The sequence below is a fragment of the Pipistrellus hanaki genome (genome assembly GCF_964339955.1).
Source record: "Pipistrellus hanaki genome assembly, chromosome: 3".
NCBI classification, from domain to species: Eukaryota; Metazoa; Chordata; class Mammalia; order Chiroptera; family Vespertilionidae; genus Pipistrellus; species Pipistrellus hanaki.
The window spans coordinates 96,737,606-96,765,069 of NC_140505.1; the positions used below are offsets into that span (position 1 = coordinate 96,737,606).

The following is a 27,464-nucleotide window of genomic DNA, read 5'->3' on the forward strand; positions in this document are numbered from 1 at the left end:
AATGGTGTACGAAAGTCTGGCCTTCTTCCTTGATACGGAGCCGCTGGGGTAAAACTAAAACAGCCAACTCCTCCGCCCACCCCCTCCCTGCACGTGCATGGCCGCAGGCGAGGGTCAAGCAGAAGAGCGGGTCACCTGGAGGGGGCGGGCTTTCATATCTTAACCTGCTGATTGGCTACTTGCAGCGATGCCTTCCTTGATTGGCCGTTGGCGCGGGGGACGCTGGGACGGGCATGCGGTACTTTCCTCCGCTCTAGAAGGCGGCAATGGCGGCAGAACCTTCGACAGCTCGGCTCACCCTGCCTTCCTGTCAGCAGATGGGAAGGAAGGGTCGGCCCTGGGCAGCCGCTGAGGTTCAGTGCGCTCGGTGTGAAAGAAAGGTGACCAAAGCTTCCGGTAAGGATCCCAAGGGTGAGCTTCGAGGCTGGCGTGGCCTCGGGCTGCGGGCGCGGAGACCGAGGCCAGCGTGGAGGGAGCAGCCGGCTGGCGGGGCGCGGCTGACGTGGAAACGGTCGCACAGCGTCCCCCGCCCGTGGCCCGGGGCGCGGGTCGGAGCCCCGGGGTCGGTTGGGGGGCGTGGCGCCCGCTCCGGCCGCCCCGCCTCCTGGGCTCTGGGGAAAGGGCCGCGCCAGTGCCTCCCAGTCAGGACCTTTCGAAAACGTCCCCAGTTCACGAGAGAGTCGATGTAAGAATTAAACCTGTTGCCTTGTGGTCAGGAAGTAATGAAACTTGAATTTCTTGTGTAGTTTTAGTTGAGGAAGTGACAAGTAGGCCGCTATGAAATGTTCCTGATTTTGTTTTGGAGTGGGGTGGAGGGGGGTGAAATTATTGCTCAGATAGCCGTGAAAATTCCTTTATTCGCCTTGTGTTTTTCTGGACAAGGGGAGAAATGCACCGCCCTCCTGTTGATCTGCAAGTTTTTTTCCTGTATACAAGATTATATATATATATATATATATATATATATATGTATATATATATATGTATATATATGTATATATATATATGTATATATATATATATTTGTTTTAGAGCACTTTTAAGTTCACATTGATCCGCTGGAGTCCACTTAAGTGAAAACAGGTTCAAGTTATTTTAACAATTTAAAATGCTAGAGTTCTGTGTCTCTGACAGGGATCAATTGTTGAATTTCAACTCCTGGAGCTATGGAAATTCTTGTTGTTTCCCTGTGTAACTGCTTACTGTTTGTACTTGGCAAAGTGAGTCATTCCATGGCCTTTCTTAGTCCCTCCGAGATGGACTCAGTTTGTGTAGAGAAAGTTGGTGAGTTTGTGTTTCCTGGTGGAGACCATCCTTCTGCTAATTTGGGTTTTGATCATGACTGTCTTGTGGAAACCCTCCATTGTTTGAAGGAAATAACTTTTAAATAAAGTTTTAAAACATGACCTTATAAAATCACTGGTTCTTCCATGCATTTGTGTTACCAGTGCTTAGAAATACTCAGTCGGAAAGGTGGTGATTATGCATCTAGAATTGTGAAAGTGCTTCCCCTTTGTAAGCAGTAATACACCACAAGTTATTTTGACTTGTAAAGTAAACTGAATTTTATAAAGACAGTTAAATAGCTTTTATTTTTTGGTAATATTTCTGGAATTTAAATAGAGCTTTAAAAATTAGTTTGGTTGTAAGCAAGTTTTAGATATTTCTGTTGGCTTAAAAACTAAAGCTTTTTTAACTGAAAGGCATGCAGTTATTAATCAGCAAGAACACTAATTTTTTGCTGGTAAATGATGTCTGATTTTACCTAGTTTCTTTTTACTTTTTGTCTTGCAAAGTCTTTTAAAATGACATACTTTTGAAGTTACATAGCTAAAAATATGCCTATTGTGATGAACTTCAAATTCTACTTAGTGATAAAATCTTTTTAAAATAAAATCTTGATAATAGGTTTTCAGTTAAGATTATGGTATTTTCCTTATAAAAGCTAGTTTTGTGAAAATGATCTTTATGTGGGTTGTGTGTGTGAAAATTGTAGCATCTGGCTTCTGTCCTAGTCCTTGCCAGTGTCTTAGATCATTTTAAGAGTGGGGTCTTGCCAGTGTTTCATATCTGCCCTCCCTGTTCATTTAACAGGATGGGAAATGTAAATTAGTAGAGGGCAGTATGATCAAAGAGAAAGAACATTGCATTGGAAACATAAATAGGCTGGATTCTGGATTATACCATTTAATTAGCCACACCACCAAAATGTTTCTCCATCTTCAGGTTGCATATAACATTCCCAGCCTACTTAGCCATGCTGTTTACACAGAGGCAATGAAGTATGTCAGAGCACTTTGTATGATTATAAAATATGACAAATTGAAAGTATCATAGGTACCAAACACTATCTTAAATTAATGCAAACGATATAACTCTACCTGGCTTTTCTTTTTTTATTCCCTCCTTCTGACTTGTATATGTCCTTCTGAATTTTGTTTAAAAAGTCATCCATTTCTAACTAACTTTGTTATTTTCCTATGTGAGAGAATTCCTTTAACTTCCCACTCTGTCTAATGCTGCACAATGTTAACAAACTGTGAAAAGATTAATGCATAATTTCATCAATAGGTCACCACCATGAATTTCAGTGTGGACATGCATTATGTGAACTGTGTTTAGTAACTGAAGACTATAGCACAATTATATGCCCTGCTTGTGAGGTAAGCTTTACCATCTTTCATATTGAATACATTACAACTTAATGTTAAAAGTAAAAATCTTAGCAAAATAAAACATATTCTTGATTAGAAACTTTTTAGTTTCATTTTTACTGCTGAATCTTTAAGCCAAGAATCCTAACAAAATACAAAGCTTTCCCCATCCATTGTATAATTGTTCAAAGTGATCAAGAAGAATACCTAGATAAGTCTTACATAAATCAGCATACAAATTTTGACTCTGGGGAGAATTCTGTGGAAAATTGGTTCTCACCCAAGCCGGTTTAGGTTAGTGGATAGAACATCAGCCTATGAAATGAAGGGTCCCAGGTTCAATTCCTGTCAAAGGTACATATCTTGGTTGAAGGTTCCCTGACCCTGGTTGGGGTGCATCCAGGAGGCAACCAATCGATGTGTATCTCCCACATCGATGTTTCTCTCAGTCTCACCCTTTTCCCTTCCACTCTCTCTAAAAAAATCAATGGAAAAATATCCGTGGATGATGATTTAAAAAAAAGAAAAAGAAAATTTGTTCTATTTTCATTTTAGTGAAGTATCTGTACCCTTTAATATGTACCCTTCTTTCCCACATCAAAATTATTCAAATTTTGAACACCACCTGCCCCTCAATCTTTGTGTGTTATCAAATTTATATTTGTAGAGATGCCATAGTATAAAAAGAAAAACAAAATAGTGGCCTAAAGTTAATGTTAACTTCAGAAGCATTAAAAATAGTACACTTGCACTAGAACTAAAACTATGAACCCATAATAATGAGAATAGGTCAAAGGTTTAAAATAAAATTTAATGAACATTGTTTCCATTTGCTACAAATACTAATGGAATTTGTTTTATATAGTTTAGTATGTTTCAGGAAAGTTGTCTTAATCTCTAAATTAAACATGGTAAAAATAAATATATACAAATGTATATAATTTTGTGAAATTTTTAATTGTAGCAGAAACATGTACATATTAGAAGATGTCTGTTTTAGAATTACATACTTTTACAAATTAAGGCCTTCGTTGTGGGAAATTATTTTTTTGTTTTGTTTTGTTTTGTTTTCACTGGAGGATATTTTTCCCATTGATCTTTAGAAAAAGTGGAAGAAGGAAGAGAAAAAGAGAGAGAGAAACATTGATGTGAGAGAGACAAATCGATTGGTTGACTCCCAAGGGCACCCCACCTGGGGCTATTGAACCTGCAGTCCTTCAGTGCTTGGGCCAACACTCTAATTGCTGAGCAATAACAGCCAGGGCAATTGTGGGAAATTATTATTCCCTTTCCTTTCTTGACAGTAGGTTCCTATGTGGTTGGCTACATAGCTAAGATAAGGGGTGAGCGGATCTAGCTCTTGTAGTTGTAACGGAAGATCGCTGACCTATTCCTTTTTGTGATGGAAAAAGAGTAAGGGAAAAGGAAGAAGCAGGTAGCCAGAACTGTTTCTGCTCATATCCATTCTCTTCTAATATTTAAACGTAGACAAATTTATTATAATACTAACATGTTCCCTTTTTTGGCAAATGATTTCATGTTTATTGGTTTTAAATCATTATACTGTATTATTTTGGTTAATATCTATACAAATGTTTATAGTGTATTTACAAATATTGGTTTTGATTTAAGGTCGTGATAAATCTATTTTGTATCATTCTGACTAGTTCTGACTCTGTCTTTGGGAGACATGTGATTTGTCCCATCCTTCCATTCTTTCTCCCCCTTCCTGGTGCTGTTAGCAAGGGACTATATTGAGACTCTTCAGACACACTAAAGCCGATTGCTTTTTAAAGGAGTCCTTCAATAAACCTTCCTGAAATTGTTACCACTCTTATTAGTTTTTAAAGTTTACATTTTTGCTGATGTCTAGCACTATATGGAATAAGAGAGAATGGGAGAATCTAGTCTTAATTAGTGAGAGTATGAATTTATAAAATACTTAAGGAGTGGTTTATTGCTTTTAACTTAAGTATGTACCCTAAAAAGTATGTGCCCTATAAAAATTTAAGTAGCTATATTTACATTAGACTTACAATTTATCTGTAATATTTAAGGTAATGTTATTTACTTCAAACTTAAGCCTAAAATGATTTTATTCAGGATTAAGGGTATGCATTTGTTTTTATTTCTGAGTTTGGTTGAATATTTATCTACCAATCTTTATCTTTCATAGTTGTATAGGGTTTTTTACTAACCCTTCTAGGCTTTTGATTGATATTAATGGTTATTTAATAAAATCAGTTCTATAATTTTGCACAGCAAGGTGGCAGATTTTGTTTCAAATAGGATCATACTTAGGCATCATTCCAGAAATACCGACATTTTATTTATCTTTCAGACCTGAGTCCAAAAATATATTGTACACAAAGAAAGGATAGTTTATCCAGTCAACAGATAACTAATATATATTAAAATTCCACGTGGGTTGGGAATGTTGTTAATATTCAATTGAAAATGTAAACTGGAAGAAAATATAGGTACTAGTAACTGATTCTTAGAAGGGAAAGCCTTGTTAAACTTATCACTGAAATCAGAATCCTAAGAAGAAATGCTGGTTAAATTTGACCACAATTTTTTATTTACAAGTAACAAAACAAGTAACACAATTTTTTATTTATAAGTAACAAAACACCACCATAAACACACACACACACACACACACACACACACACACAAAAAAAAAAAAACCACACAACAACAACAACAACAAAAAAAAACACGTAAATGACAAGCTGGGTGGGGAGAGGAAGAATACTTTTATTATATATATTACAAGTTAAGAATCTTTGTACAGTTTTAATTGAAATCTTTTAAATCAGTTGTATTTAATATATATTTTTTTAATTTTGGAAGAAATGTCCTGCATCAAATCTGTTTATGGTCTTCTTTCTGTGCCAATAATGCTCTCAAAAACATGGTAAATGTTCCTAAAATCCACCAGACTTTCTGTAAGAAGTGTGTCAAGCATCAACCTCTAAGGAAACAGTCCAGGAAAAGAAAGGATTGTTTGCACAGGGAAAGCAGTGTTACAATAGGAAGCAGAGTAACTGTGGAGGGCAGATTAAGTTAATTTTCTAAAAAAAGGCTAAAACTGCAAAGAAGATTGTGCTAAGGTTTGAATGCATTGAGTCCATTCTTAAAGAATGCTGGCTGTATGGTAAGAGATGCAGGCATTTGGAGGAGGAAATAATGGCAGCTGAATAGGCAGACCTGTAGTGTACCTCATCCCAGTGCCAGACTGGAAATACAACAAAATTGGAGAACATTCATATGGAATTACCAACTGAGCTCCAGTGAGGAGGAGACATATTGAGGAAGGACAGAAAATACCTGGAAACCTGTAGAAAAGGCAGGTCATGAGAGGAGCTGACTCAGCTCCCAGGGGCAACAGGCCAGCGGGCCAAGAGGGAGGAGGGAACTCCTGGCTACAGGAGAGTCCGTTCCCTCAGAGGGTAAAGGCCTGGAACCCAGATTGGGCTCCATTGCCCTGAGCAACAGAGCCGAGACCTGATGCTCACATAACATCTAGTCATGAAAAGTGGCAGGGCTGTTGGCCACGGCAAAGCCTGGAGCCCATAGATCAGAGCTGTAAAGAAAGTCACAGTTTTGACTTTTTTCTTTTCTCTAAACCCAGAGCCTAGCAATTTTCATTTTCGACTCTTCAAAGGAGGTTTTGGTTCAGGGAGGGAGATGTGGACTCGAGGTGCCTAAGAAGAGGCTGAGGTGGGAAGCTTTGTGGGGAGACTTGGTAAAATAGCAGCCAGTGATAACCGGAATGGTGAGCTGAGGTTTTTTTTCTCAGGGTCGTGTCCCACGATGCTGAAGAATGTGACCAGAAGATTTAAGCAGAGTGTGGAAGATTTATTACAAGCAGATTCAGACTCTTATACCCCTGGACTACAAGTCTTTATTGGGCCCCTGTCCCCTTGTGGGGAGTCTGAATCTGCTTGTAAAAAAAAATGTGTATACACACACACACACACACACACACACACACACACACACTACAAGCCTGCTCTGTGTCTAAATTGTTTTTGCCCAGCAACAGACCTAAATGTTCCCTGTTTCTATGTGTTCTTTCTCTGTTCTTATGCTGAACTTTTTCTGTTTCTGTGTATTTGTACATTTTGTTTACTGCAGGCCCTTCCTTGGTTTCCCATGCCTCTTGCTTTGAGTCCACAAACATTTTACTATTTCTTTTTGGTTGGTTCCTGTGTTAGGCTTGCTCAAACTGCCATGTCTGCCCCTGCCTATGTTTCACCTGCCTTTGTTTTCCTCCTTTCACCAGGTGCATTTTGTTCTAGGCCCCCAAACAAAACATCCATTTTTCTTGAGAGGAGCTAGCCACTTCCAGAAGCCACAGAGAAAGTAAAGAAACAAAACAGCCTGCCCCACCCTGCATTTTGATCTTGTCAGAGTAAACAAAAGCAGAGGCCAAGCTTAAAGGTTTGAACAGTCTCTAGCAGCCCTCAGTGACTGGATTGAGGGGAGGGGCCGTCCTCCCCACTATGCTGGGAACCAGACTGATATGTTCACCTCACTGGAGAACTAATAAAATCTCAAGGTTTCCAGCTGACCCCATGTTCTCCATACAGGATGTCTGACCAGCCAAGGGCAGAATAATGTTTTGGGCCACTCATAGAGGAGTAGACAGGAAAACATACCCATCATATTCCCAGAAAGCTAAATAGTACCTCCCCTACCTAAAGTTCTTTCAAAATCAGACTTTTGAGTGATTAAGATTGACAGCTGCCTAGTGGGCAAAAGTGTTCAGAGGCGGAGTCTGGGGAATCGGGGAAAGTTTGCTGACCCAGCCCTGGGCGGTTGCTGCTAACAAACCTACTTTAGAGGGCAGTTGATCCTTCCTCTTTGCAGCCAAGGCAGGTGGAGACAGATGCAAGTGGTGGATTGGTGGATCACTTGGAGCTTTAAACAGATTTTGTAAGTCAAAAGACAGTGCCTGATAGTGATTAGCACCTAAGTACCTAACAGGAAGCCCAGAATTGGCAGACAAAACATAAGAGTGGTATCCAAAGCAAGCTCCTAAGGGGCATTAAACTTAGCTGAAGCTAACACCTCTTTATTTTTTTTCTTTCTTCCTTTTTTTTCTTTTCTCTTCTTAGATTTTCTCTTTCCTTCCCTCTTTTCCCTTTTAAAATATATCTTTTTTATATGCTTTATTGGTTTGTTATTCTTATCTCTGTTTCATTCATATATCTAATTTTCTTCTTCCTGTTTTCTAATTTTTTTTCTTTTTTTCACCAAATATTTTTTTCTCTTCTCTTTCTCCTGCTTTCTCATCCTTTTTCTTTTTCTTTTTTTTAAAATAAATTTTTATTGTTCATATTATTACAAATGTTCCTTCCCCCCCCCCCATTGCTCTCCTCCACCAGGTTCCCACCCTACCCTCTGCCCTTTCCCCACCCCCCATTGTCCTCATCCATAGGTGCACAGTTTATGTTCAGTCTCTTCCCACATCCCCCTCTCCCCCTTTCCCCAAGAATCGTCAGTTCACTCCCCTTCCATACCTCTGATTCTATTATATTCAACAGTTAATATTGTTCATCAGATTTTTTTTTTTAAAATTTCCTTGGTTTTTAGATTCACTTGTTGATAGTTACGTATTTGTTGTTCATAATTTTTATCTTTATTTACTTTCTCTTCTGAAAGAACCCCCCTCAGCAATTCATATAATTCTGGTTTGGCGGTGATGAACTCCTTTAGCTTTTTTTTATTAGTGAAGCTCTTTATCTGGCCTTCAATTCTGAGTGATAGCTTTGCTGGGTAGATTATCTTTGGCTGTAGGTTCTTACTATTCATCACCTTGAATATTTCTTGCCATTCCCGCCTGGCCTGCATGGTTTCTGTTGAGAAATCAGCTGACAAACGTATAGGTGCTCCGTTATAGGTAACTACCTGCTTTGCTCTTGCTGCTTTTAATATTCTCTCTTTGTCTCTTGCTCTTGGAATTTTAATTATGATTTGTCTTGGTGTGGTTCTCTTTGGATTCCTTTTGTTTGGAGTTCTGTGCACTTCCTGGACTTGTAAGTCTAATTCTTTCATCAGGTGGGGGAAGTTTCCTGTCACTATTTCTTTCAGTATGTTTTCGATATCTTGCTCTCTCTCATCTTCTGGGACCCCCATAATTCTGATGTTGGTTCGCTTGAAGTTGTCCCAGAGGTTTCTTACATTATCTTCAATTTTCTGGATTCTCTTGCCTTCTTGCTTCTGAGGAGGAGTGTCTTCTGGCTCTTTATGTTCCAAATCTTTGACATGATTCTTGCGATCTTCCATTCTGTTTTTAGGACTCTGTATAATATATATTTTTTTAAATATATTTTTGTTGATTTTTTTACAGAGAGGAAGGGAGAGAGATAGAGAGCTAAAAACGTCGATGAGAGAGAAACATCGACCGGCTGCCTCTTGCACACCCCCACCGGGGATGTGTCCGCAACCAATGTACATGCCCCTGACAGGAATCGAACCCGGGACCTTTCAGTCCGCAGACCGACGCTCTACCACTGAGCCAAACCAGTTTCGGCAGTATAATATTTTTTATTTCAGACAATCTATTCTTTATTTCTTGTTGATTCCTTATCATTTCTTGTTGATTCCTTATTAATTCTAGTTGATCCCTTTTCATATCCTCATAGGTTTTATCGACCTTTTCTAGGAAATTCTTGAAAAACCTTGTAAGCGTAGATTTGAACTCTATATCCAGTCGCTTTTTGTCCTCCATTTCTTTCGTTTGTGTTCTATTTCGTTGTCTTGGCATTTTCGCAGCTTCCCTGATGGGGTGGGGTTTCAGGGTGGAGCCTACAGCCTTGGCTTTCGTCAGCCACGCCCTATGCGGCTCCTGAGTCTCAGTAATCCCCAGGGTCCTTCAATACTCACTGCAAGCACCTCTGAGAGAAAGGTGCCCTCGATTTTCGCCTGCTACCAAACAGTCTAGGCTCTTCCCCAATGAGCCCAGAACTGGGGTTCAGTTCATTTGGAAGTGGGGTTGGAGGTGGCATTCAGAGCAGTCTGGAGCCCCTGTCTCCTTCCCGCCAGGGCAATCCCACAGCACAGCCAACCATCCCTTCTCTGCATGCAATGTGCGCACCTCCAGGACCTCCTTTCGCCGCTCCCCCGGAGTTCCGCCTTACGGCCCAGCTCCCTCTGTTTGAGCCTGGGTCCCTGGGGTCTGGCCTAGAACTGGGGTTCAGAGCAGTCGGAACTGGGGCCCAGCACAGTCGGAGCTTTTATCTCCTTCCTGCTAGGGAACGCCAGCCTGGCACTCAGCCGCCCCTCCTCTCCGGCTCTGTTCTCTCCACGCGTGCCGCGTGTCTCTGAACCTTAGTCTTTTACAGCTCCTCTGTGCTTCCTTCTGGTTTTCTCCTTGTTTCTCATTGTAGAATTTCCAGTCAGTCAACTTTCCTATAGTTCTGGGTAATGTCCATTTTATATTTTAGTTGTATTTTATTGAAATTGTTGTGTGCGGCTGCGGCTAGGTGTTTACCTGTGCAGCCATCTTGGATTCTCTCATCCTTTTTCTTATTTTAGGTCTATCTGCTTTCTCCTGGATTTTCTTTTCAAATTTTTTCCCCCCATCTTTTCTCCGTCCTTTATTTTAAGCCATTGTCCTTTCCCTAGTCCTGTGATTTTGATTTTTATTTATCTTAATTTCATCTATGCATCTACATATTTTGCCCCACCCCTCTATCTTACTATTTCTGGTTTATGCTTTTTTTGGTCTGTTTTGTTTTCTCACCGTATCTTCCTTTATTTTTTCTATCATTCTTGCTCTCTTTTCTCTTTCCTAATTCTATCTTTTCTGGTGGTTGCTTTTGTTAGTGCTATAGAGGTCTTGTGTATATCCTTTTTTGTTCTGTTTCATGTTTTGTATTTTGTTCCGTGTGGTCAGCACCTCTACAACATTTCTCATGATATGGTTGGGTGAGCCACATGGTCACCCAGTCTGAGAGAAGACTCCATCCATGAATGGGACAATAACATTCAAGATCCAACTATAACAGGAGAACCCAAACAATTCAAGTAAGGGTCTTTCCTAGAGCACCCAGCTCAGGCAATATAAGGGACTGCACCAGTGGGTCCCACAAAACACCTACTATATATGACTAACCCCCAAAATCTGGGAGGCATGGTAGTTTAATCTAATACATAGAAATAAATATAAAGGAACAGAAAAAATGGGGAGACAACCCCTGAATGAAAGAAAAGGAGGAATCACCATAAAAAGAATTAAATGAAATGGAGGCAAGCAATTTGTCAGATAAAGAATACAGAATAATGTTAATAAGGGTGCTCAAACAATTCAGTGAGAACTACAAGCAACTTAATGAGAATTAAAAGGAAATTAATGAGACTACTAAGGGACTTAATGAGAGCTACACCAACTTTAAAAGAGAGGTTGAAAGAATAAATAAGAATCAACTGGGAATGAGGAACAACATAGATGAAATAAAGAACACCCTAGAAGGATACAACAGTAGACTAGAAGAAGCTGAGAACCAAATAAGTGAATTAGAAGACTAGGTATAAAAACATTCATTCAGATAAGAAAATGGAAAAAAAAAAATTAAAAACAGGAGAAGAATTTAATGGAGCTTTGGGACAACATAAAATAAAACATTTGCATCAAATAGGTATCAGAAGGAGGAGAATCCAAGAAATGAAGAGAGAACCTGTTTGGAGAAATAATGGCAGAAAATTCCTCTAACATGTTGAAGGAAAAAGTCACTCAAGTTCAGGAAATAGAGAGATTCCCAGTCAAGATGAACCCTGAAAGATGCTAGACACTTATGAATTAAAATAGCAAATATTAAAGACAAAGCAAAAGGCTGTAAGAGAGAAATAAATTACCTACATGGGAGCTCCTATTAGACTATCAGATAACTTCTCAATAGAAACACATCAGGTTAGAAGGAAATGGCATGAAGTATACAAGGTAATGAAAAACAAAAGACTGAACCCATGACTACTTTATCCAGCAAGGTATAATTCAAAATTGAAAGTGAAATAAAGAGATTTTCAGACAAAAAGGCTAAAAGAATATATTACCACCAAGCCAACACAGTAAGAAATGTTAAAGGGACAATTGTAAGAAGAAAAAGAAAGAGAAGACAGGTGTAAAGAGTAAGGATGGAAATAAGTACCTATCCTATATAATAAAGGCAGAATATGCAAATTGACCATAACTCTGTGACAAAGAAGGTGCCCACAGCTTCTTGGAGCCAGTGTGTAACACCATTATGACCGAAGCTCAACCAGACCGGAAGTCAGTGCTGGGTTGTCGTGGCAACCCAGTGCTGACTGCTTCTGCTGCAAGCATGTGGCTTCAGATCGGCCAGAGAGAGGCCTGAAGCAAGGACCGATCTGTTGCCTCTGTGGCAGTTTTTGACTAGCATTTGCCTCTCTCTCACTTTCCCATTCTGGCCAGCAGCCACACCTCCATTTCTCTCTAGGACTCCACTGGAGAGAAAGGATGATCAGTCCCACTTTTCTGATCAAGCCCCATTGATAGGCCCACAGATGCTGACTGGCATAGAAACTGACCAATCAGAACCAAATATGGGGGCTTAGAGTTGTTTCTGTCCAGGGAGAGCAGTCGATCCCGAGGCCGGCTCCAGCAATGGCCTTCACAAATTTATAGAAAGTGTTCATCAGTGACAGCTTGGACCCTTGCTGCCAGAAGATCCTGCAAGATGGAGGGCTGCAGGTGGTGGAGAAACAGAACCTGAGCAAAGAGGAGCTGATAGCCGAGCTGCAGGACTGGGAAGGCCTTATTCTCTGCTCGGCCACCAAGGTGACCACGGATGTCATCAACGCAGCAGAGAAGCTCCAGGTGGTGGGCAGGGCCGTCACTGGTGTGGACAACATGGATCTGGAGGTCGCCATGAGGAAAGGTATCCTGGTCATGAACTCTCCCAATGGGAACAGTCTTAGTGCTGCAGAGCTCACCTGTGGGATGATGATGTGTCTGGTCAGGCAGATTCCCCAGGCAACGGCTTCGATGAAGGTTGGCAAATGGGACCAAAAGAAGTTCATGGGAACCGTTGAATGGAAAGACCCTGGGAATTCTTGGCCTGGGGAGGATCAGGAGGGAGGTGGCCATCCAGATGCAGTCCTTCGGGATGAAGACTATAGGGTACCCCATCATCTCACCAGAGGCCTCGGTCTCCTTCAGCATTCAGCAGCTGCCCTGAAGGAGATCTGGCCCTCTGTGACTTCATCACTGTGCATACCTCTCCCTTCCCCTCCACAACAGGCCTGCTGAACAACAGCACCTTCGCCCTGTGCAAGAAGAGCATGTGCATAGTGAACTGTGCCCGTGGAAGGATAGTGAACGAGGGTGCTCTGCTCCAAGCCCTGCAGTCGGGGAAGTGAACGGGAACAGTGCTGGACATGTTCACAGAGGAGCTGCCTCAGGACAGCACCTTGATGGACCACAAGAACATCATCAGCTGCCCCCACCGAGGAGGCCAGAGCCACTGTGGGGAGGATTTCGCTGTCCAGTTCATGGACATGGTGAGGGGGAGAGCCCTTATGGGGGTTGTGAATGCCCAGGCCCTTACCAGAGCCTTCTCTCCACACACCAAACCTTCAATCGTTCTGGCAGATCCTCTGGGGACTCTGATGAGAGTCTGGGCAAGGTCCCCCAAAGGGACCATCCACGTGGTAATTCTTCAGTTCCCTGAAGAATGCTGGAACTCTGAGCCCCACTGTCATTGTTGGCCTCCTGAAAGTTGCTTCTAATCATGTGGATGTGAACTTGGTGAATGCCAAGCTGCTGGTGAAGGAGGCAGGCCTCAATGTAACCACTTCCCATAACCCCACTGTGCCAGGAAAGCAAGGGTGCGGGGAAGGCCTCCTGAGTATGGCCCTGGCAGGTGCCCCCTCCCATGCTGTGGGCTCTGTCCAGGGTACCACACCTGTGCTGCAGGCACTCAATGGAGCTGCCTTCAGACCAGAAGTGCCTCTCTGCAGGGGTCTGCCCCTGCTCCTGTTCCGGGCTCAGCCCTCCAACCCTGTCATGCTGCTTGCCATGATTGGGCTCCTGGCAGAGGCAGGCGTGCAGCTGCTATCCTACCAAACCTCGGTGGTGTCCAATGGGGAGGCCTGTCATGTTATGGGCATCGCCTCCCTGCTGCCCAGCCTGGACAACTGGAAGCAGCATGTGACGAAGGCCTTTCAGTTTCATTTCTGACCTTGGGGCTCACCAGGACCAGCCTTGGGGGCTTTGTGATCAACATTGACAGGTCACATTCCTAGGGCTGACAACCACTTATGTGGTCTGACCCCTGAAATAACCACTTAATAAACAGCCCACCCATCCACCCCCCCCCCCCAAAAAAAAAAAGAACCAAGTCTTGGTCAACTGTGAGGAGCCAATGGCTGCCTAGGAAGAGGAGCTTTTGACGCTGACTGGCATAGAAACCTTCCAATCAGAATCAGGTTGACTGGCACAGGAGGACAGTTGGGGGCAAGATCAGGACGACAGGGGAGGGCCATTGGGGGAAAGATCAGGCTGGCAGGGGAGGGCAGTTGGGGGCAACCAGGCTTGCAAGGGGAGGGCACTTGGCAAGATCAGGATGGCAGGGGAGGACAGTTGGGGGCAACCAGACAGATGGGGGAGGGCAGTTGAGGGTGAGATCAGGCTAGCTGGGGAGGGCAGTTAGGGGCAATCAGATAGGCAGGCAAGTAAGCTGTTAGAATCCAGCAGTCCCAGATTGTGGGATTGGGCCTAAATTGGCAGTCGGACATCCCCCCAAGGGGTCCTCGATTGGAGAAAGTGCAGGCTAGGCTGAGGAAACACCCCCCTCCGTGTACGAATTTCATGCACTGGGCCACTAGTCTTAAATATAAATGGCTTAAATACTCTTCAAAGGTTATGAGGTTCCTGAGTGGATAAAAAAATGACCCATATATATACTGTCCGCAGAGACCAACCCCAGAATAAAGGACTCACACAGACTGAAATTGAAAGGATGGAAAAAACTATTCCAGGCAAATGGAAATGGAAAAGAAAGCTGTGGTAGCAATGATAATCTAACCAAATATACTTCAACATAAAGGCCATGAAAGAGATAATGAAGGCTACTTCATAATACTAAAGGAATCAATACAACAAGAGGATATAACTCTGGTAAACATATGTACCCAATACAGGAGCATCCAAATACATAAAAAAATCTTCTGGAGGATATCAAGGGAGAGATTGACAGCAATACTATATAATAAAGAGGGAATATGCTAATTGACATCACTCCATCACAAATATTGCTGCACCCATAGCTGAGGCCAAATTTCCATAAGGAGCCTTAACAAGCAATCAGCAGAGACTTGAGGCTATACCCTTCCCCGCCCCTGTGAGGCTTGACAGGGGATCTCAGGCTGCACCCCCCACCAGGCTGGGCTTGACAGGAGACCCTCCAGGTGCACTTCCTGTCGTGGTGCTGGGCTAGGGGACCTCAGACCGCACCCCCTGCCTGGCAGGGCTTGATAGGGGACATCACTGGATTGATCTTCTAGACAGAAAATTAACAAGGAAACAGCGATCCTAAACAATACACTAGCTCAAATAGAATTGACATTTTCAGAGCTTTTCATCCCAAAACTATAGAATATATATTCTTCTCAAGTGCACATGGAACATTTTCAAAAATAGACCACATGTTAGGACACAGGCCAAATCTCTACAAGTTCAAAAAGATTGAAATCATATTAAGCATCGTCTCAGATCACAATGGCATGAAATGAGAAATTAATTGTAATAAAAACACTCAAAAACTCTCAAACACATGGAGGCTAAATAACATGATATTAAACAATAAATGGGTTACCAAAGAGATAAAAGAGGAAATAAAAAACATCCTGGAAACAAATGAACACACTACAACCTAAACTCTGGGACAAGTGAAAGCCATCCTGAGGGAAATTCAAAGCACTACAGGCCTATCTAAAAAAAAACAAAAAACAAAACAAAACAAAAAACCAGAACAAAAACAAAACAAAAAACTAAAAAACGAAAACAAAACAAAAAACTAAAAAATAAAACCAAGAAAAACTTTTAATAAGGTATCTAATCCTACAACTTAAAAAAATAGAAAGAGAACAAAAAGGAAAACACGGAGTAAGTAGAAGGAAGGAAATAATAAAGATCAGACTGGGAATAAATGACATAGAGACTAAAAATATGTATAATTTATATAAATATAAAAGATCAATAAAACCAAGAGCTGGTTCTTTCAAAAGGAAAACAAGATTGATGAACCTCTACAGACTCATCAAGGACTCATCAAGAAACAAAGAGAGAGGACTCAAACAAAATCAAGCAAAAGAGGTGAAACAACAACAGACCCAAGAGAAATAAAAAAGATCATAAAAAGTACTATGAACAACTATATTGCAATAAATTAGGCAACCTGAGCGAAATGGACATTTTCCTAGAAAAATACAATCTTTCAAGACTCAATCAGAAAGAAGCAGAAAACCTGAATAGACTGATAACTATTGATGAGATTGAAGTAGTAATTAAACCAATAAACTTCCAGCAAACAAAAGCCCTGGTCCAGAAGGCTTCACGGGATGTTTACCAAACATTTAAAAAACTAGCACCTATCTGCCTCAAACTCTCTCAGAAAATTTAAGAGGAAGGAACACTTCCAACTTTTTTATGAGGCCAGAATTACCCTAATTCCAAAACCAGATAAAGACATTGCAAAGAAAATTACAGGCCAATATCCCTGATAAGCATAGATGCTAAAATCTTCAAAATTTTAGCTAATCTGATCTAGCAATATATTAGAAAGATCATATACCATGACCAATTGCAGTTTATTCTGGGATGCAAGGCTAGTACAATATTTGCAAATCAATAAATGTGATATATCACATAAACAAATAGGCAAAAATCACATGATCAGATCAATAGATGCATAAAAAGCATTCGACAAAAAATGACACCCATTTTTTATAAAAACTCTCAGCAAAGTGGGAATAGAGGGAGTATATGTCAACATGATAAAGGCCAGATATGACATATCTGTAGCAAACATAATCAATGGGCAAAAACTAAAACCATTTCCACTAAGAAAAGAAACAAGACAGGGATGCCCGCTTTCCTCACTCTTATTCAACATTAGAGGCCCAGTGCATGACTTTGTGCACCAGTGGGGTCCTTCAGCCTGGCCTGTGGGATTGGGCCAAAACCAGCTCTCCAACATCCTCTGAGGGGTCCTAGATTGCAAGAGGGTGCAGGCAGGGCTGAGGGACCCCATCAGTGCACAATCAGGGCTGGGGAGGGACCATGGGAGAGCCTCAGGGCATGTTCGGCCTGTCTTGCTCAGTCCCCATTGGCTAAACCCCCAAAGCAAGCTAACCTACCAGTCGGAGTGTCTGCCCCCTGATGATCAGTGCACGTCATAGTGACTGGTCGACCAGTCTACTGTCTGCCCCCTGGTGGTCAGTGCACATCATAGCAAGTGGTTGAGTGGCCTTAGCATATCATTAGCATATTATGCTTTATTGGTTGAACAGCCAACTGGACACTTAGCATATTAGGCTTTTATCATATAGGATAATACTGGAAGTTTTAGGCATAGCAATCAGACAAGAAGAAATAAAAGGCATCCAAATAGGAAAGGAGAAAGTAAAGCTATCATTATTCACAAGTTACATGATATGGTACCTAAAAATACTAAAGACTCCATCAAAAAATTATTAGATTTAATAAATGAATTTGGCAAGGTAGTAGGATATAAAATTAACACCTAGAAATTGTTGGCATTTTTACATACCAATAATGAACTCTCAGAGAAACTAAAAATCCCATATACCATTGCAACAAAAAAAATTAACATACTTAGGAATAAACTTAACCAAGAAGTTAATAAACCTGTGCTTGAAAAACTACAGGATGTTGGAAAAAAGATATAATCAAGAAGATATAATCAAGTGGAAGAGTATATCATATCCGTGGATTGGTAGAATTAACATCATTAAAATGGCAATACTGCCCTAACTGGTTTGGCTCAGTGGCTAGAGCGTCGGCCTGTGGACTGAAGAGTCCCAGGTTTAATTCTGGTCAAGGGCATATACCTTGGTTTCGGGCACATCCCCAGTGGGGGGTGTGCAGAAGGCAGCTGATCGATGTTTCTCTCTCCTCAATGTTTCTAACTCTCCCTCTCTCTTCCTCTCTGTGAAAAATCAATAAAATATGTTTAAAAAATAAAATGTCAATACTACCCAAAGCAATCTATAGATTCAGTGCAATCCTATATAATAAAAGCCTAATATGCTAAGTGTCCAGTTGTCCAATCATCCATTCAACCAATCAAAGCATACTATGCTAATGATATGCTAAGGCCACTCAATAGCTCGCTATGATGTGCACTGACCACCATGGGGGCAGATAATTGACCACTCAACTGCTCGCTGTGACATGCACTGACCACCAGCAGGCAGACAGTTGGCCAGTTGACCAGTTACTATAATGTGTGCTGACCACCACCGGGAAGACACTCTGACCAGTAGGTTAGCTTACTGCTGGGGCCCAGCCGATCAGGACTGAGCAAGACTGGCCAGACATGCCCTAGAGCCCTCCCATAATCCCTTCCTGGCTGGCCGATCTCCTGTGGCCATGATCGTGCACCAGTAGAGGTCCCTTAGCCTGACCTGCTCCCTCTCGTAATCCAAGACCCCTCAGGGGAGGCCGGAAAGCCAGTTTCAGCCTGATCCTGTAGCCAGGCTGAGGGACTCCACTAGAGCACCAGGCCTCTAGTCCCTAATAAAAGAACTGTTCTTTTAGAACAAATGCTCCAAAAATGTATATGGAACCAAATATGACCCCAAATAGGTACAACAATCTTGAGAAAGAACAGAATTGGAGGAATCACATTACCAGATAATCAAGTTATAGTACAGTATTTAGAACAGCCTGTGACTGGCATAAGAATAGGCATAGAGATCAATGGAACAGAACACAGAAGCCTGAAATCAATCCATGCCATTATGTTTAACACATTAAGCCCCATGTCAGTCAGCAGTAACTGACACTATACTTTTTAAAATATATATATATATATTTTATTGATTTTTTACAGAGAGGAAGGGAGAGGGATAGAGAGTTAGAAACATCGATGAGAGAGAATCATCGATCAGCTGCCTCCTGCACACCCCCTACTGGGGATGTGCCCGCAACCAAGGTACATGCCCTTGACCGGAATTGAACCTGGGACCTTTCAGTCTGCAGGCCAGTGCTCTATCCATTGAGCCAAACCGGTTTCAGCATGACACTATACTTTCTGTCCAGAAGACAAAACAGGCTGGCGCTTAATGTGTTAATATTTGATAAAGGAGGCAAGAGAATACAATGGAGTCAAGATAAGTTTCTTCAATAAATGGTGTTTGGAAAATTGGACAGATATGTGCAAGAAAATGAAACTAGACAACAAACTTACACCATACACAAAGATCAACTCAAAATGTATAAAAGACTTAAATGTAAGTTGTGAAACCATAAAAATCCTAGAAGAAACCATAGACATAAATATCTTAGACATCTCTCTTAGCAATATGTTTACAGATACATATCTCACAGCAAAGGAAACTAAGGAGGAAAACATGGGAGTACATAAAAATAAGTTTCTGCACAGCAAAAGAAACCAACAATATTAAAAGGGAGCACACTGTATGGGAGAATATATTTGGAAATGATACAATAAGGGGTTAACTTCCAAACTATATAGGAACTGATACAATTTAATAAAAGGAATACAAACAATTCAATTAAAAAACGGGCCAAAGACCTAAATAGACACTTCTCCAAAGTGGACATACAGATATGGCCAAGAGAAATCTGAAAAAATGCTCAAAGTTATTAATCATCAGAGAGATGCAAATTAACAGTGAGGTATCACCTCACACCTTTCAGAATGGCTACCATCAACAAATCGTCAAATGAGAATGTGGAGAAAAGGGAACCCTATTACACTGCTGGTGGGAATACAGACTGGTTCAACCACTGTGTAAAACAGTATGGAGTTCCTCAAAAAATTGAAAATGCAATTCTCATTTGACACAGTGATCCCACTTCGAGAAATATATCCTAAAAAACTGAAACATCAGAAAGAATATATGCATCCCTATGTTCATAGCAACACAATTTATGATAGCCAGAATTTGGAAATAGCCCAAGAGCCCATCAGCAGATGAGGAGATTAGAATACTAGGCAGAAAAAAAAATACTAGGCAGCTGTAAAAAAAAAAAAAAAAAAAAAAAAAAAGACAAGACCTCTATTTGCAACAGCATGGATGGATCTGGAAAGTATTATGCTGAGCAAAATAAGCCAGTCAGAGAGAGCTAAGTATCGCATGACCTCATTCATATGTGGAATCTCATGGACAAAATAAACGGATGAACAAAAAAGATGCAGAGACATAGAAGCAAGGAACAGACTATGGAACCTCAGAGGGAAGGTGGGGGAGGGTGAGTAGATAGGAAGAGATCAACCAAAGAACTTGTATGCATACATATTTGCATAACCCCTGGACACAGGTAATAGGTGGGGAATGCCTGGGGTGGATGACAGGGGCAGGTAGAATAGGTCAAGGGGGGGGGGGTGGAATGGGGACATATGTAATACTTTCAATAAAGATTTTTTAAACTAAAGAGATGTAAGCATTTTGAATTGGGAGGAGATGAGTGGTTCAGTTCTAAGCTTCATATTTTGTTTTATTATGTGACAAAATCTTGAGGGTATGTTTGCTTAAAAAATAAATCTGTTGATAATAACATTAACCTCTTACTATGAAATGTCAAATCAAAGGAGAATGAATGAGTAGGCAGATAGAAATTAAGGTTGTAACCCTCAATTTTGGGATGAGACTTTCTTAAATATAACATTTAGTTTAATGTGATTTGTTAAAGGTAACACTTTCCCCCAATTATATAGTAATATATCTTACTTAAAACATTGACAGAACATCATCTTCTCCATCAAAGATGTGTATTTAAATTTGAGACCACATAACATTTAGTCATCTGCTTTATTTCTCTTAGCAACATGAACTTATTCTCATGAGAGATTCCTGTGTTACTTTTAATGCTTACATAATAAACAATTGCACATAATTCGTGTGATTCTTATCCAGTCTATTCATTATAAACATTTAAGTGGTTTTCATAATTTTCTCTATATCTTTACATAGTTCTTCAAACCTACCCCTACCAAAAACATTCCATTAACAAGTTCTGTTAATTTCTAGCTCCAAAACAAATCCATATTTCAATTTGTGATATTTTTTTCATGTTTGGCAATATGATTGGCAAAAATGGATATCTCCTTGTTTTAAATTGCCATTCCCTGATTAGTGAAATTGAACAACTTTCAGAGGTCTTCAGTAGACCTTTTGAGAAACTGCATATTTCCCTTTTGTTTTGTATTTTCATAACTTGTAGAAACACTTCATGTAATAGGGATATTAACACTTTGTCCTATGTTTTTAACTGTTTTCTCTCAATCTTTCACTTAAATTTTTTATTATATTTAGCCTTTCAGAAATGTTTCCCTCTTTGTTCCCCACTCCATGGCTTCTGGGTTTGTTTTTTTAATTAGACCTTCCCATCTCAGAGTTAAAAAAACACACACACACACACATATATATATATTTAAATACTTATATCATGCTTTTTTAAAGATTTGTACTTGATCTTTTTAAGTATTCATATATGCTGTAAAGTAGGTATAAACTTAATTCTTCAGAATGATGAGCTGACTTTCCCAGAATAATTATTGAATATTCCTTCCTCTGTTTAATTGGTCATTTGTATTCTGTATTAAGGTCCCATGTATACATGGATCTGTTTTAGGATTCTTGTTCTATATTGTGCCAGTACCATAGTATTTTAGTTACAGTAGCTTTATTCTCTGATGAGATAAATTTCTCTCAAATGATATGTTAAAATTGTTGTACAATAATTCTTGCATAATGAATTTTCCATATGAACTTGAGAATGCTATTAATTTATATTATATATAGTTTAAGATATTAAATCTTTATCTCCAGAAACCTGATATAATTCTCCATTTACTCAGTTCTTATTTTATAATCCCCAATAAGTTACTTGATTTTCTTTTCTTAGAGCTTATATTTTCTTATTAAACTAAGGCCTGGTGGATGAAATGTGTGCAAGAGTAGGCCTTCCTTCCCCTGGCTGCGGTACTGGCTTACCTGCAGACACCTGGAACCTGGGCTTCCCTTGCGGCCCCGGTCTAATTAGCATATTACACTTTTATTAGTATAGGTTTATTCTTAAGTATTTTAAAGTTTTGAACATACCTTAACATATCATTGTAAAAATTTTACAGTAATTTTTTTTAAATCCTCACTTATTTTTTCTATTGATTTTTAGAGATAGTGGAATGGAGGGAGGTGGGGGGGGAGGGAAAAAGGGAGGGAGGAGGGAGGAAGGGAGGGAGGGAGGGAGGGAGGGAGGGAGAGAGAGAGAGAGAAACAGAGAGAGAGAGAGAGAGAGAGAGAGAGAGAGAGAGAGAGAGAGGGGGGGGGGGGGGTGGGGAACATCGATGTGAAAGAGATACACATCAGTTGGTTGCCTCCTGCAGGTGCCCCAACCAGGGCCAGAGATGAAGCTGCAACCCAGGTACATGTCCTTCACTGGGAATCAAACCCACGACCTGGTGCACAGGCCAACACTCTAACCACTAAACAACACCAGCCAGGGCTACAGTAAAATTATAAAGTATTGTTGCAAGCATTTCTTTAGAATTATGGTAGAATGAAGTATTTTAGTTAATTTAATGTTCTGCTTAACTCATAATTGCCAGATTTCTGATTTGTTTACTGATTAAAATAGGATAAAAACATCATATATGTGTGTGTGTGTGTGTATATATATATATATATATATATATATATATATATATATACACACACACACACACACACGCACACACACACAATTTTTTTTCTTTGATTTAATGAAGTTTCAAGGATCTTTAAGGCTGTTATCAAATTTATCTGTGAATGGCACATTGGTTGGTTGGATTCTGCATAAACAGAATTTATTGACTGACTTTCTGTTTTTTTGTTTGTTTTTGTCCTAAGATTGACACATCTATAAATACTAGACAAGGACACTATCCAATAGATGGATATGTTAAAGAAGGATCTTTTATGGACAAACTGCAGCCTAAAAAGTATGTTCTATGTGCACTTATTTTAGTATTTAAAAGTATTTGTGAAAGAGTAATTTTAGCATTACTAAAATATAATTTTTAGATCATTGTTTCTAACCCTTTGTTCATAAACTGCTCTTTAAGTTTATAATTTGTCTTAGCTGTTAATTAAATGGAGAATCCAGCTCCTAAGGAAGCAGTATTAGTTTGTCCTTAATTAAAGTGTAAAAAAAAAAAAAAGGAAAGCAAGATTACCATGTCAGATCAAGGATAGCTGAGAGTATGATTCTAGCAATAGCTGTTGTTGCTGGGTGAGAATAAGACATGGAGAACGAATAAGAATTTCTCTGTTGACTCTTGAGAGGGAGCAAGAATACAATACAGTGGAGGATTTGTGGAAGTAATAGATTGAGAGGTGATTTATTAAAGGACTAGAAGCTTGTTGCACAAATTTGTGCACCAGTGGGGTCCTTTGGCCTGGCCTGGGGGATTGGGCTCTCTGACATCCCCTGAGGGGTCCTGGATTGCAAGAGAATACAGGCCAGGCCAAGGGACCCTACCGGTGCACAATCAGGGATAGGGGAGGCAGGCAACCAGTGGTGATGGGGCAATTGGGTGGGCTGGGCCAGCTGGTGAGCGGGCAGGGGGTGGCAGCGGGGTCGAGGCCAGCAAGCTGGTGGCACAGACTGTCTAGGGTGGGGGGCCCTGATACCCTGCTGGTTATCCCACATATCGGCCCTGATCAACCGGCCAGGCCTAGGGACCCTACCCATGCACGAATTTCATGCACTGGGCCTCTAGTATTTGTATACTTTAAATAGAAACATCTCTTGATATCTGATATATTTTCTTTATGATTTATATTTACTATTTTGTAATAGGAATTGAATATGGAATCCTCAGGTCTAATCTACTTATATTTTTAAGAACATGAATGTTCACTTTTCAAAGTAATTGAATGTTTAAAAAATATTTAGTCTACTTCTCTTTATAAGAGTAACATTAAACATCATAGTTTCTTCTGTAAATTGTTACAGGTTTTGAGTAACTTATTCAGCATAGTGCTTACTGTGTGCTAGTCAATATGAGGATATAAAGGTAAAAATAGATTTGAAATGGATCCTTTTCCTTGAAAATTAACTTATGTAGTAAGTTCATTACCTTTTTGTAAATTATCTAGTGCTATGTAAGTACATTTTTTAATAGCTGGCATTTATGTGTATAAGTACTGACTTTAATTGAGTTTAAGACAGTGATTATCAGCATCTCTACTAAAAAATATCAGGGAAAGAGAAGTGGTTAGGAAATTAAAGCACAATTTATATAAGCTATTATTTTTAGAAATTTGTTAAGAAATTGAATTCTCTATCAAAATTAAGTTTTATATGAAAGTGTATTTAATCATGGTTTCCTCTCTTTGCTTATCATAGATGATTGAGAACCCAGTGTGTGTGTTCTTACAAGTCATCACATAAATTATTTTCTATAGACAGCAAACATTAGAATAGAAGGTTAAAACTGTTCTATTAATGTTGGTATTTAAAATAATATACTTGACATTTTTCAGGATAAAGAATTGTTCTCAGGACTTCAGAAAGACTGCTGATCAGTTCACTATTGGTTTAAAACACATTGGTTCACCATCCACACACAGGACTGTTTTGAATTCATCAGCTATAATGGCGGTATGAAAAATGCTATTTTGTAAAGTAAGATGAAGCCACCCATTTTTACTTTGTCTCTGGTAGCTTAAATTTCCTCTCAAGGTTCCTATATTACAGATTCTTTTAGAAAGCTTAAATGTAAGAGGTAAACACACTTCTTACTTGAGCCTCTTGTTTTATTCCAAACTATGCTTGAACAAATTCTCTTTTATTCCCAAGGCAGCTCATGCTACCTTTGACAACTCTGTTAGTGTTCTTGATATTTAACTATATTAGCTTCTTTCCTTTAAACCTAGTTATTGAATTCAGATTCTGTGAAATGTATATAAAGTACACATTTATAAATTCTTTTAAGTATGATTTTTTCAATTATTTTAATGGCATCCAAAAGGTCTGATGGCATTTGTTACTGATGATGATGATGTTGTTGGAAGATTAAATTTTACCCGTTACTACACCTGATAACTTTAGTGTATTTTTAAAATTTAAGACCAGAAAAAAGAACAGACCAAAATGCTGTTGAATGAAGTATTGTCCTTTTGTTACAGAGATCTTTTTTTTTCTAATCTTCACCAGAGGATACGTTTTTATTGATTTGAGAGAGAGAGGAGAAGGAGAAGGGAGAGAGAAAGAAACATTGAGATCATTTGCCTCCCATAAGCATCCTGACTGGGCATCAAACCCACCACCTTTGGTGTGTGGGACAATGCTGCAACCAGCTGAGCCACCTAGACAAGGCTGTTACGGAGATCTTTAGTGGGCTGGTGGATGAGAGAGAGAGCATTTAATCTTGCTGTCTTTTACTTTAAAGTTTAAATGTTAATATAACCAAATTATAATATTTTCCTTAAACTGTTCATTTTTACATGTGTACATTTATTGCCATGATAAATTTTTCAAGGTAGTTTTAAGCTTCAAATTGTTACAGGACACAATCTTCTTTTTTTTTTTTTTAAAGTTATCTTTAAAAAATCAGGGATGCTATAACTGAAACTCTAAAATGCTTACTTACTGGGTAAGATGAACAGTGTTATTTTTCTTGATTGCAGATTTCTTTGGTAGGTCTATGTTGCTGTTGTAACCAAAATAATAGCCTGATGTTTTTTGTGACTAATATATCTAAGTATTTTTATATAATTGTTTACGGTCCCCTTTTCACTTTTTAGGAGACTAAAACTACAGAAGAAATTGATGAAGCACTGAAGATAGCAGGCAATAATTTTGAACAATTAAGTATTGCTGTAAAAGTAAGCATTTTGAATGATTAAATTCTATCATGAATTAGGGCATAGTCTCTTTAAATATGTATACTTGGATATTCTAACACTGAAGTTAGAGATTATTAAGCACGATAATCTAGTGACAGAGAAATACACAGAAGACTGGGAAACTCCCGTGGCCTGCTGGGATTGGTCTCAGCAGCATTGTGTTAGCAGTCCACTAATGAAGAAGCTCTATCAAGGGACCATGATTTCTTATCTCTGAGCATTGCAGATCATCTTTCTAATATGCTCATTACTTGGCTATTCTTCATAAAGAGTCTTACTTTCTTTTCTCCTTTACCCCATTCCCCCAAAGAGAGGCTCACTCATTTGGTGACAAAGAACAAGCTACAAATTTACAACCAAAGCGCTCAAAGATTATGGGAGTTAAGACTTCCAACATATGAACTTGTGTGGGTGAGAGGGGGAGTTTCATAAGTCTGTCCTCTGCTCCAGTTCCCCAGTATCATGTTTTTCTCACATGCGAAATACATTCATTCAGCCAGCCAACTTAGTCTTAACATATTTCAGTGTCAGCTCTTATCCTAAATCTCGTCTAAATATCTCCCAAATGAAGTATGGGTTGAGCTCAAGGGCCAAATTCCTCTTTAACAGTGAATCTGTGAAACTAGATAGTAAATTAATTGCTTCTAAAATAATTGGTTGGACAAGGATAGGATAGACATTCCCATTCCAAAAGGAAGAAATTTGAAGAGAAAAAATGGGTCACCAATCTCAAGGAACACTTTTTTGTTTAAAAATTCAATTTGTAGAATAGTCAATATTTTAAAAATACTTGGATTAAAATGTTACTTTTTTAATTTAAGGAAAGGTGCCAGAGAGAAATCCAGCTATTTAAAATTACTTATTTCCTGGAATGACAAAACAGGATAAGAAACAAGTTTATAAAACTTAGTAGATTTTCTAGGCCATTTTGCTAGTTTGTCAGTATGTAGTGCCAACAAAGATGTGGCAGGTACCAGGATTTGAAGTTTATCATCTGATTTTTTCTTGTGTTGTTATTTTGAAAAGTCTATAAAGTGCCTTTTATTTTTAGAATTATTTGGAACAATACAATTTCTACAAAAAAAAACAAACCAAATTAGGTCTTTGTATTACGTTCTTCCTAGATGCTCGAACACATACACAATCAAACACAAGAAGAGACAGTCAGTCTTTTAAAGAATCTGGAGAAACAGTTCGATCAACTTTTTACTTCTCTTGATTCCAGGTAATAACTTAAAAAGATAGATTTAATGAAACTAAACTTTTAACATTAACTTGTCATTTTTTTTCATTTTTAAAATTAAGGTATTATATATGTACATATCTTACTATTGCCCCCCCACTCCCATACATGCCCTCCCTCCCCAGAGTTTTGCGTCCATTGGTTATGCTTATATGCATGCATACAAGTCCTTCAGTTGATCTCTTATCTCCCCCATATCTCCCTCCCCTCCCCGCTGTATTTGGACAGTGTGTTTGTTGCTTTATTGTCTCTGTATCTATCTTTCTGTTCATCAGTTTATAATGCTCTTTGTTATCCATAAATGAGTGAGAACATGTGGTATTTTTCTTTCATTGACTGGCTTATTTCACTCAGTATAATGTTCTCCAATTCCATCCAGGTTGCTGCAAATGATAAGAATTCCTTCTTTTTTATGGCAGCATAGCATTCCA

The 27,464-nt window shown here is 39.5% G+C and overlaps 1 protein-coding gene and 1 pseudogene across 2 annotated transcripts in view; both read left to right on the forward strand.

Moving 5' to 3' along the window:
* Nucleotides 1-266: 266 nt before the first annotated feature.
* RNF17 (ring finger protein 17) overlaps nucleotides 267-27,464 on the forward strand; it is a gene marked incomplete at its 5' end in the record, with an annotated part of 167,235 nt that continues 140,037 nt past the window's right edge. Inside the window, 6 exons of the mRNA XM_084878524.1 lie at nucleotides 267-396; nucleotides 2,572-2,663; nucleotides 22,788-22,879; nucleotides 24,426-24,543; nucleotides 25,689-25,769; nucleotides 26,915-27,015. Coding sequence (XP_084734650.1) covers nucleotides 267-396; nucleotides 2,572-2,663; nucleotides 22,788-22,879; nucleotides 24,426-24,543; nucleotides 25,689-25,769; nucleotides 26,915-27,015 — 614 coding nt within the window. The remainder of the gene's footprint in view (nucleotides 397-2,571; nucleotides 2,664-22,787; nucleotides 22,880-24,425; nucleotides 24,544-25,688; nucleotides 25,770-26,914; nucleotides 27,016-27,464) is intronic.
* LOC311619896 (D-3-phosphoglycerate dehydrogenase-like) lies at nucleotides 12,292-13,866 on the forward strand (annotated as a pseudogene). Its single transcript has one exon. The product of its transcript is annotated as a D-3-phosphoglycerate dehydrogenase-like (transcript).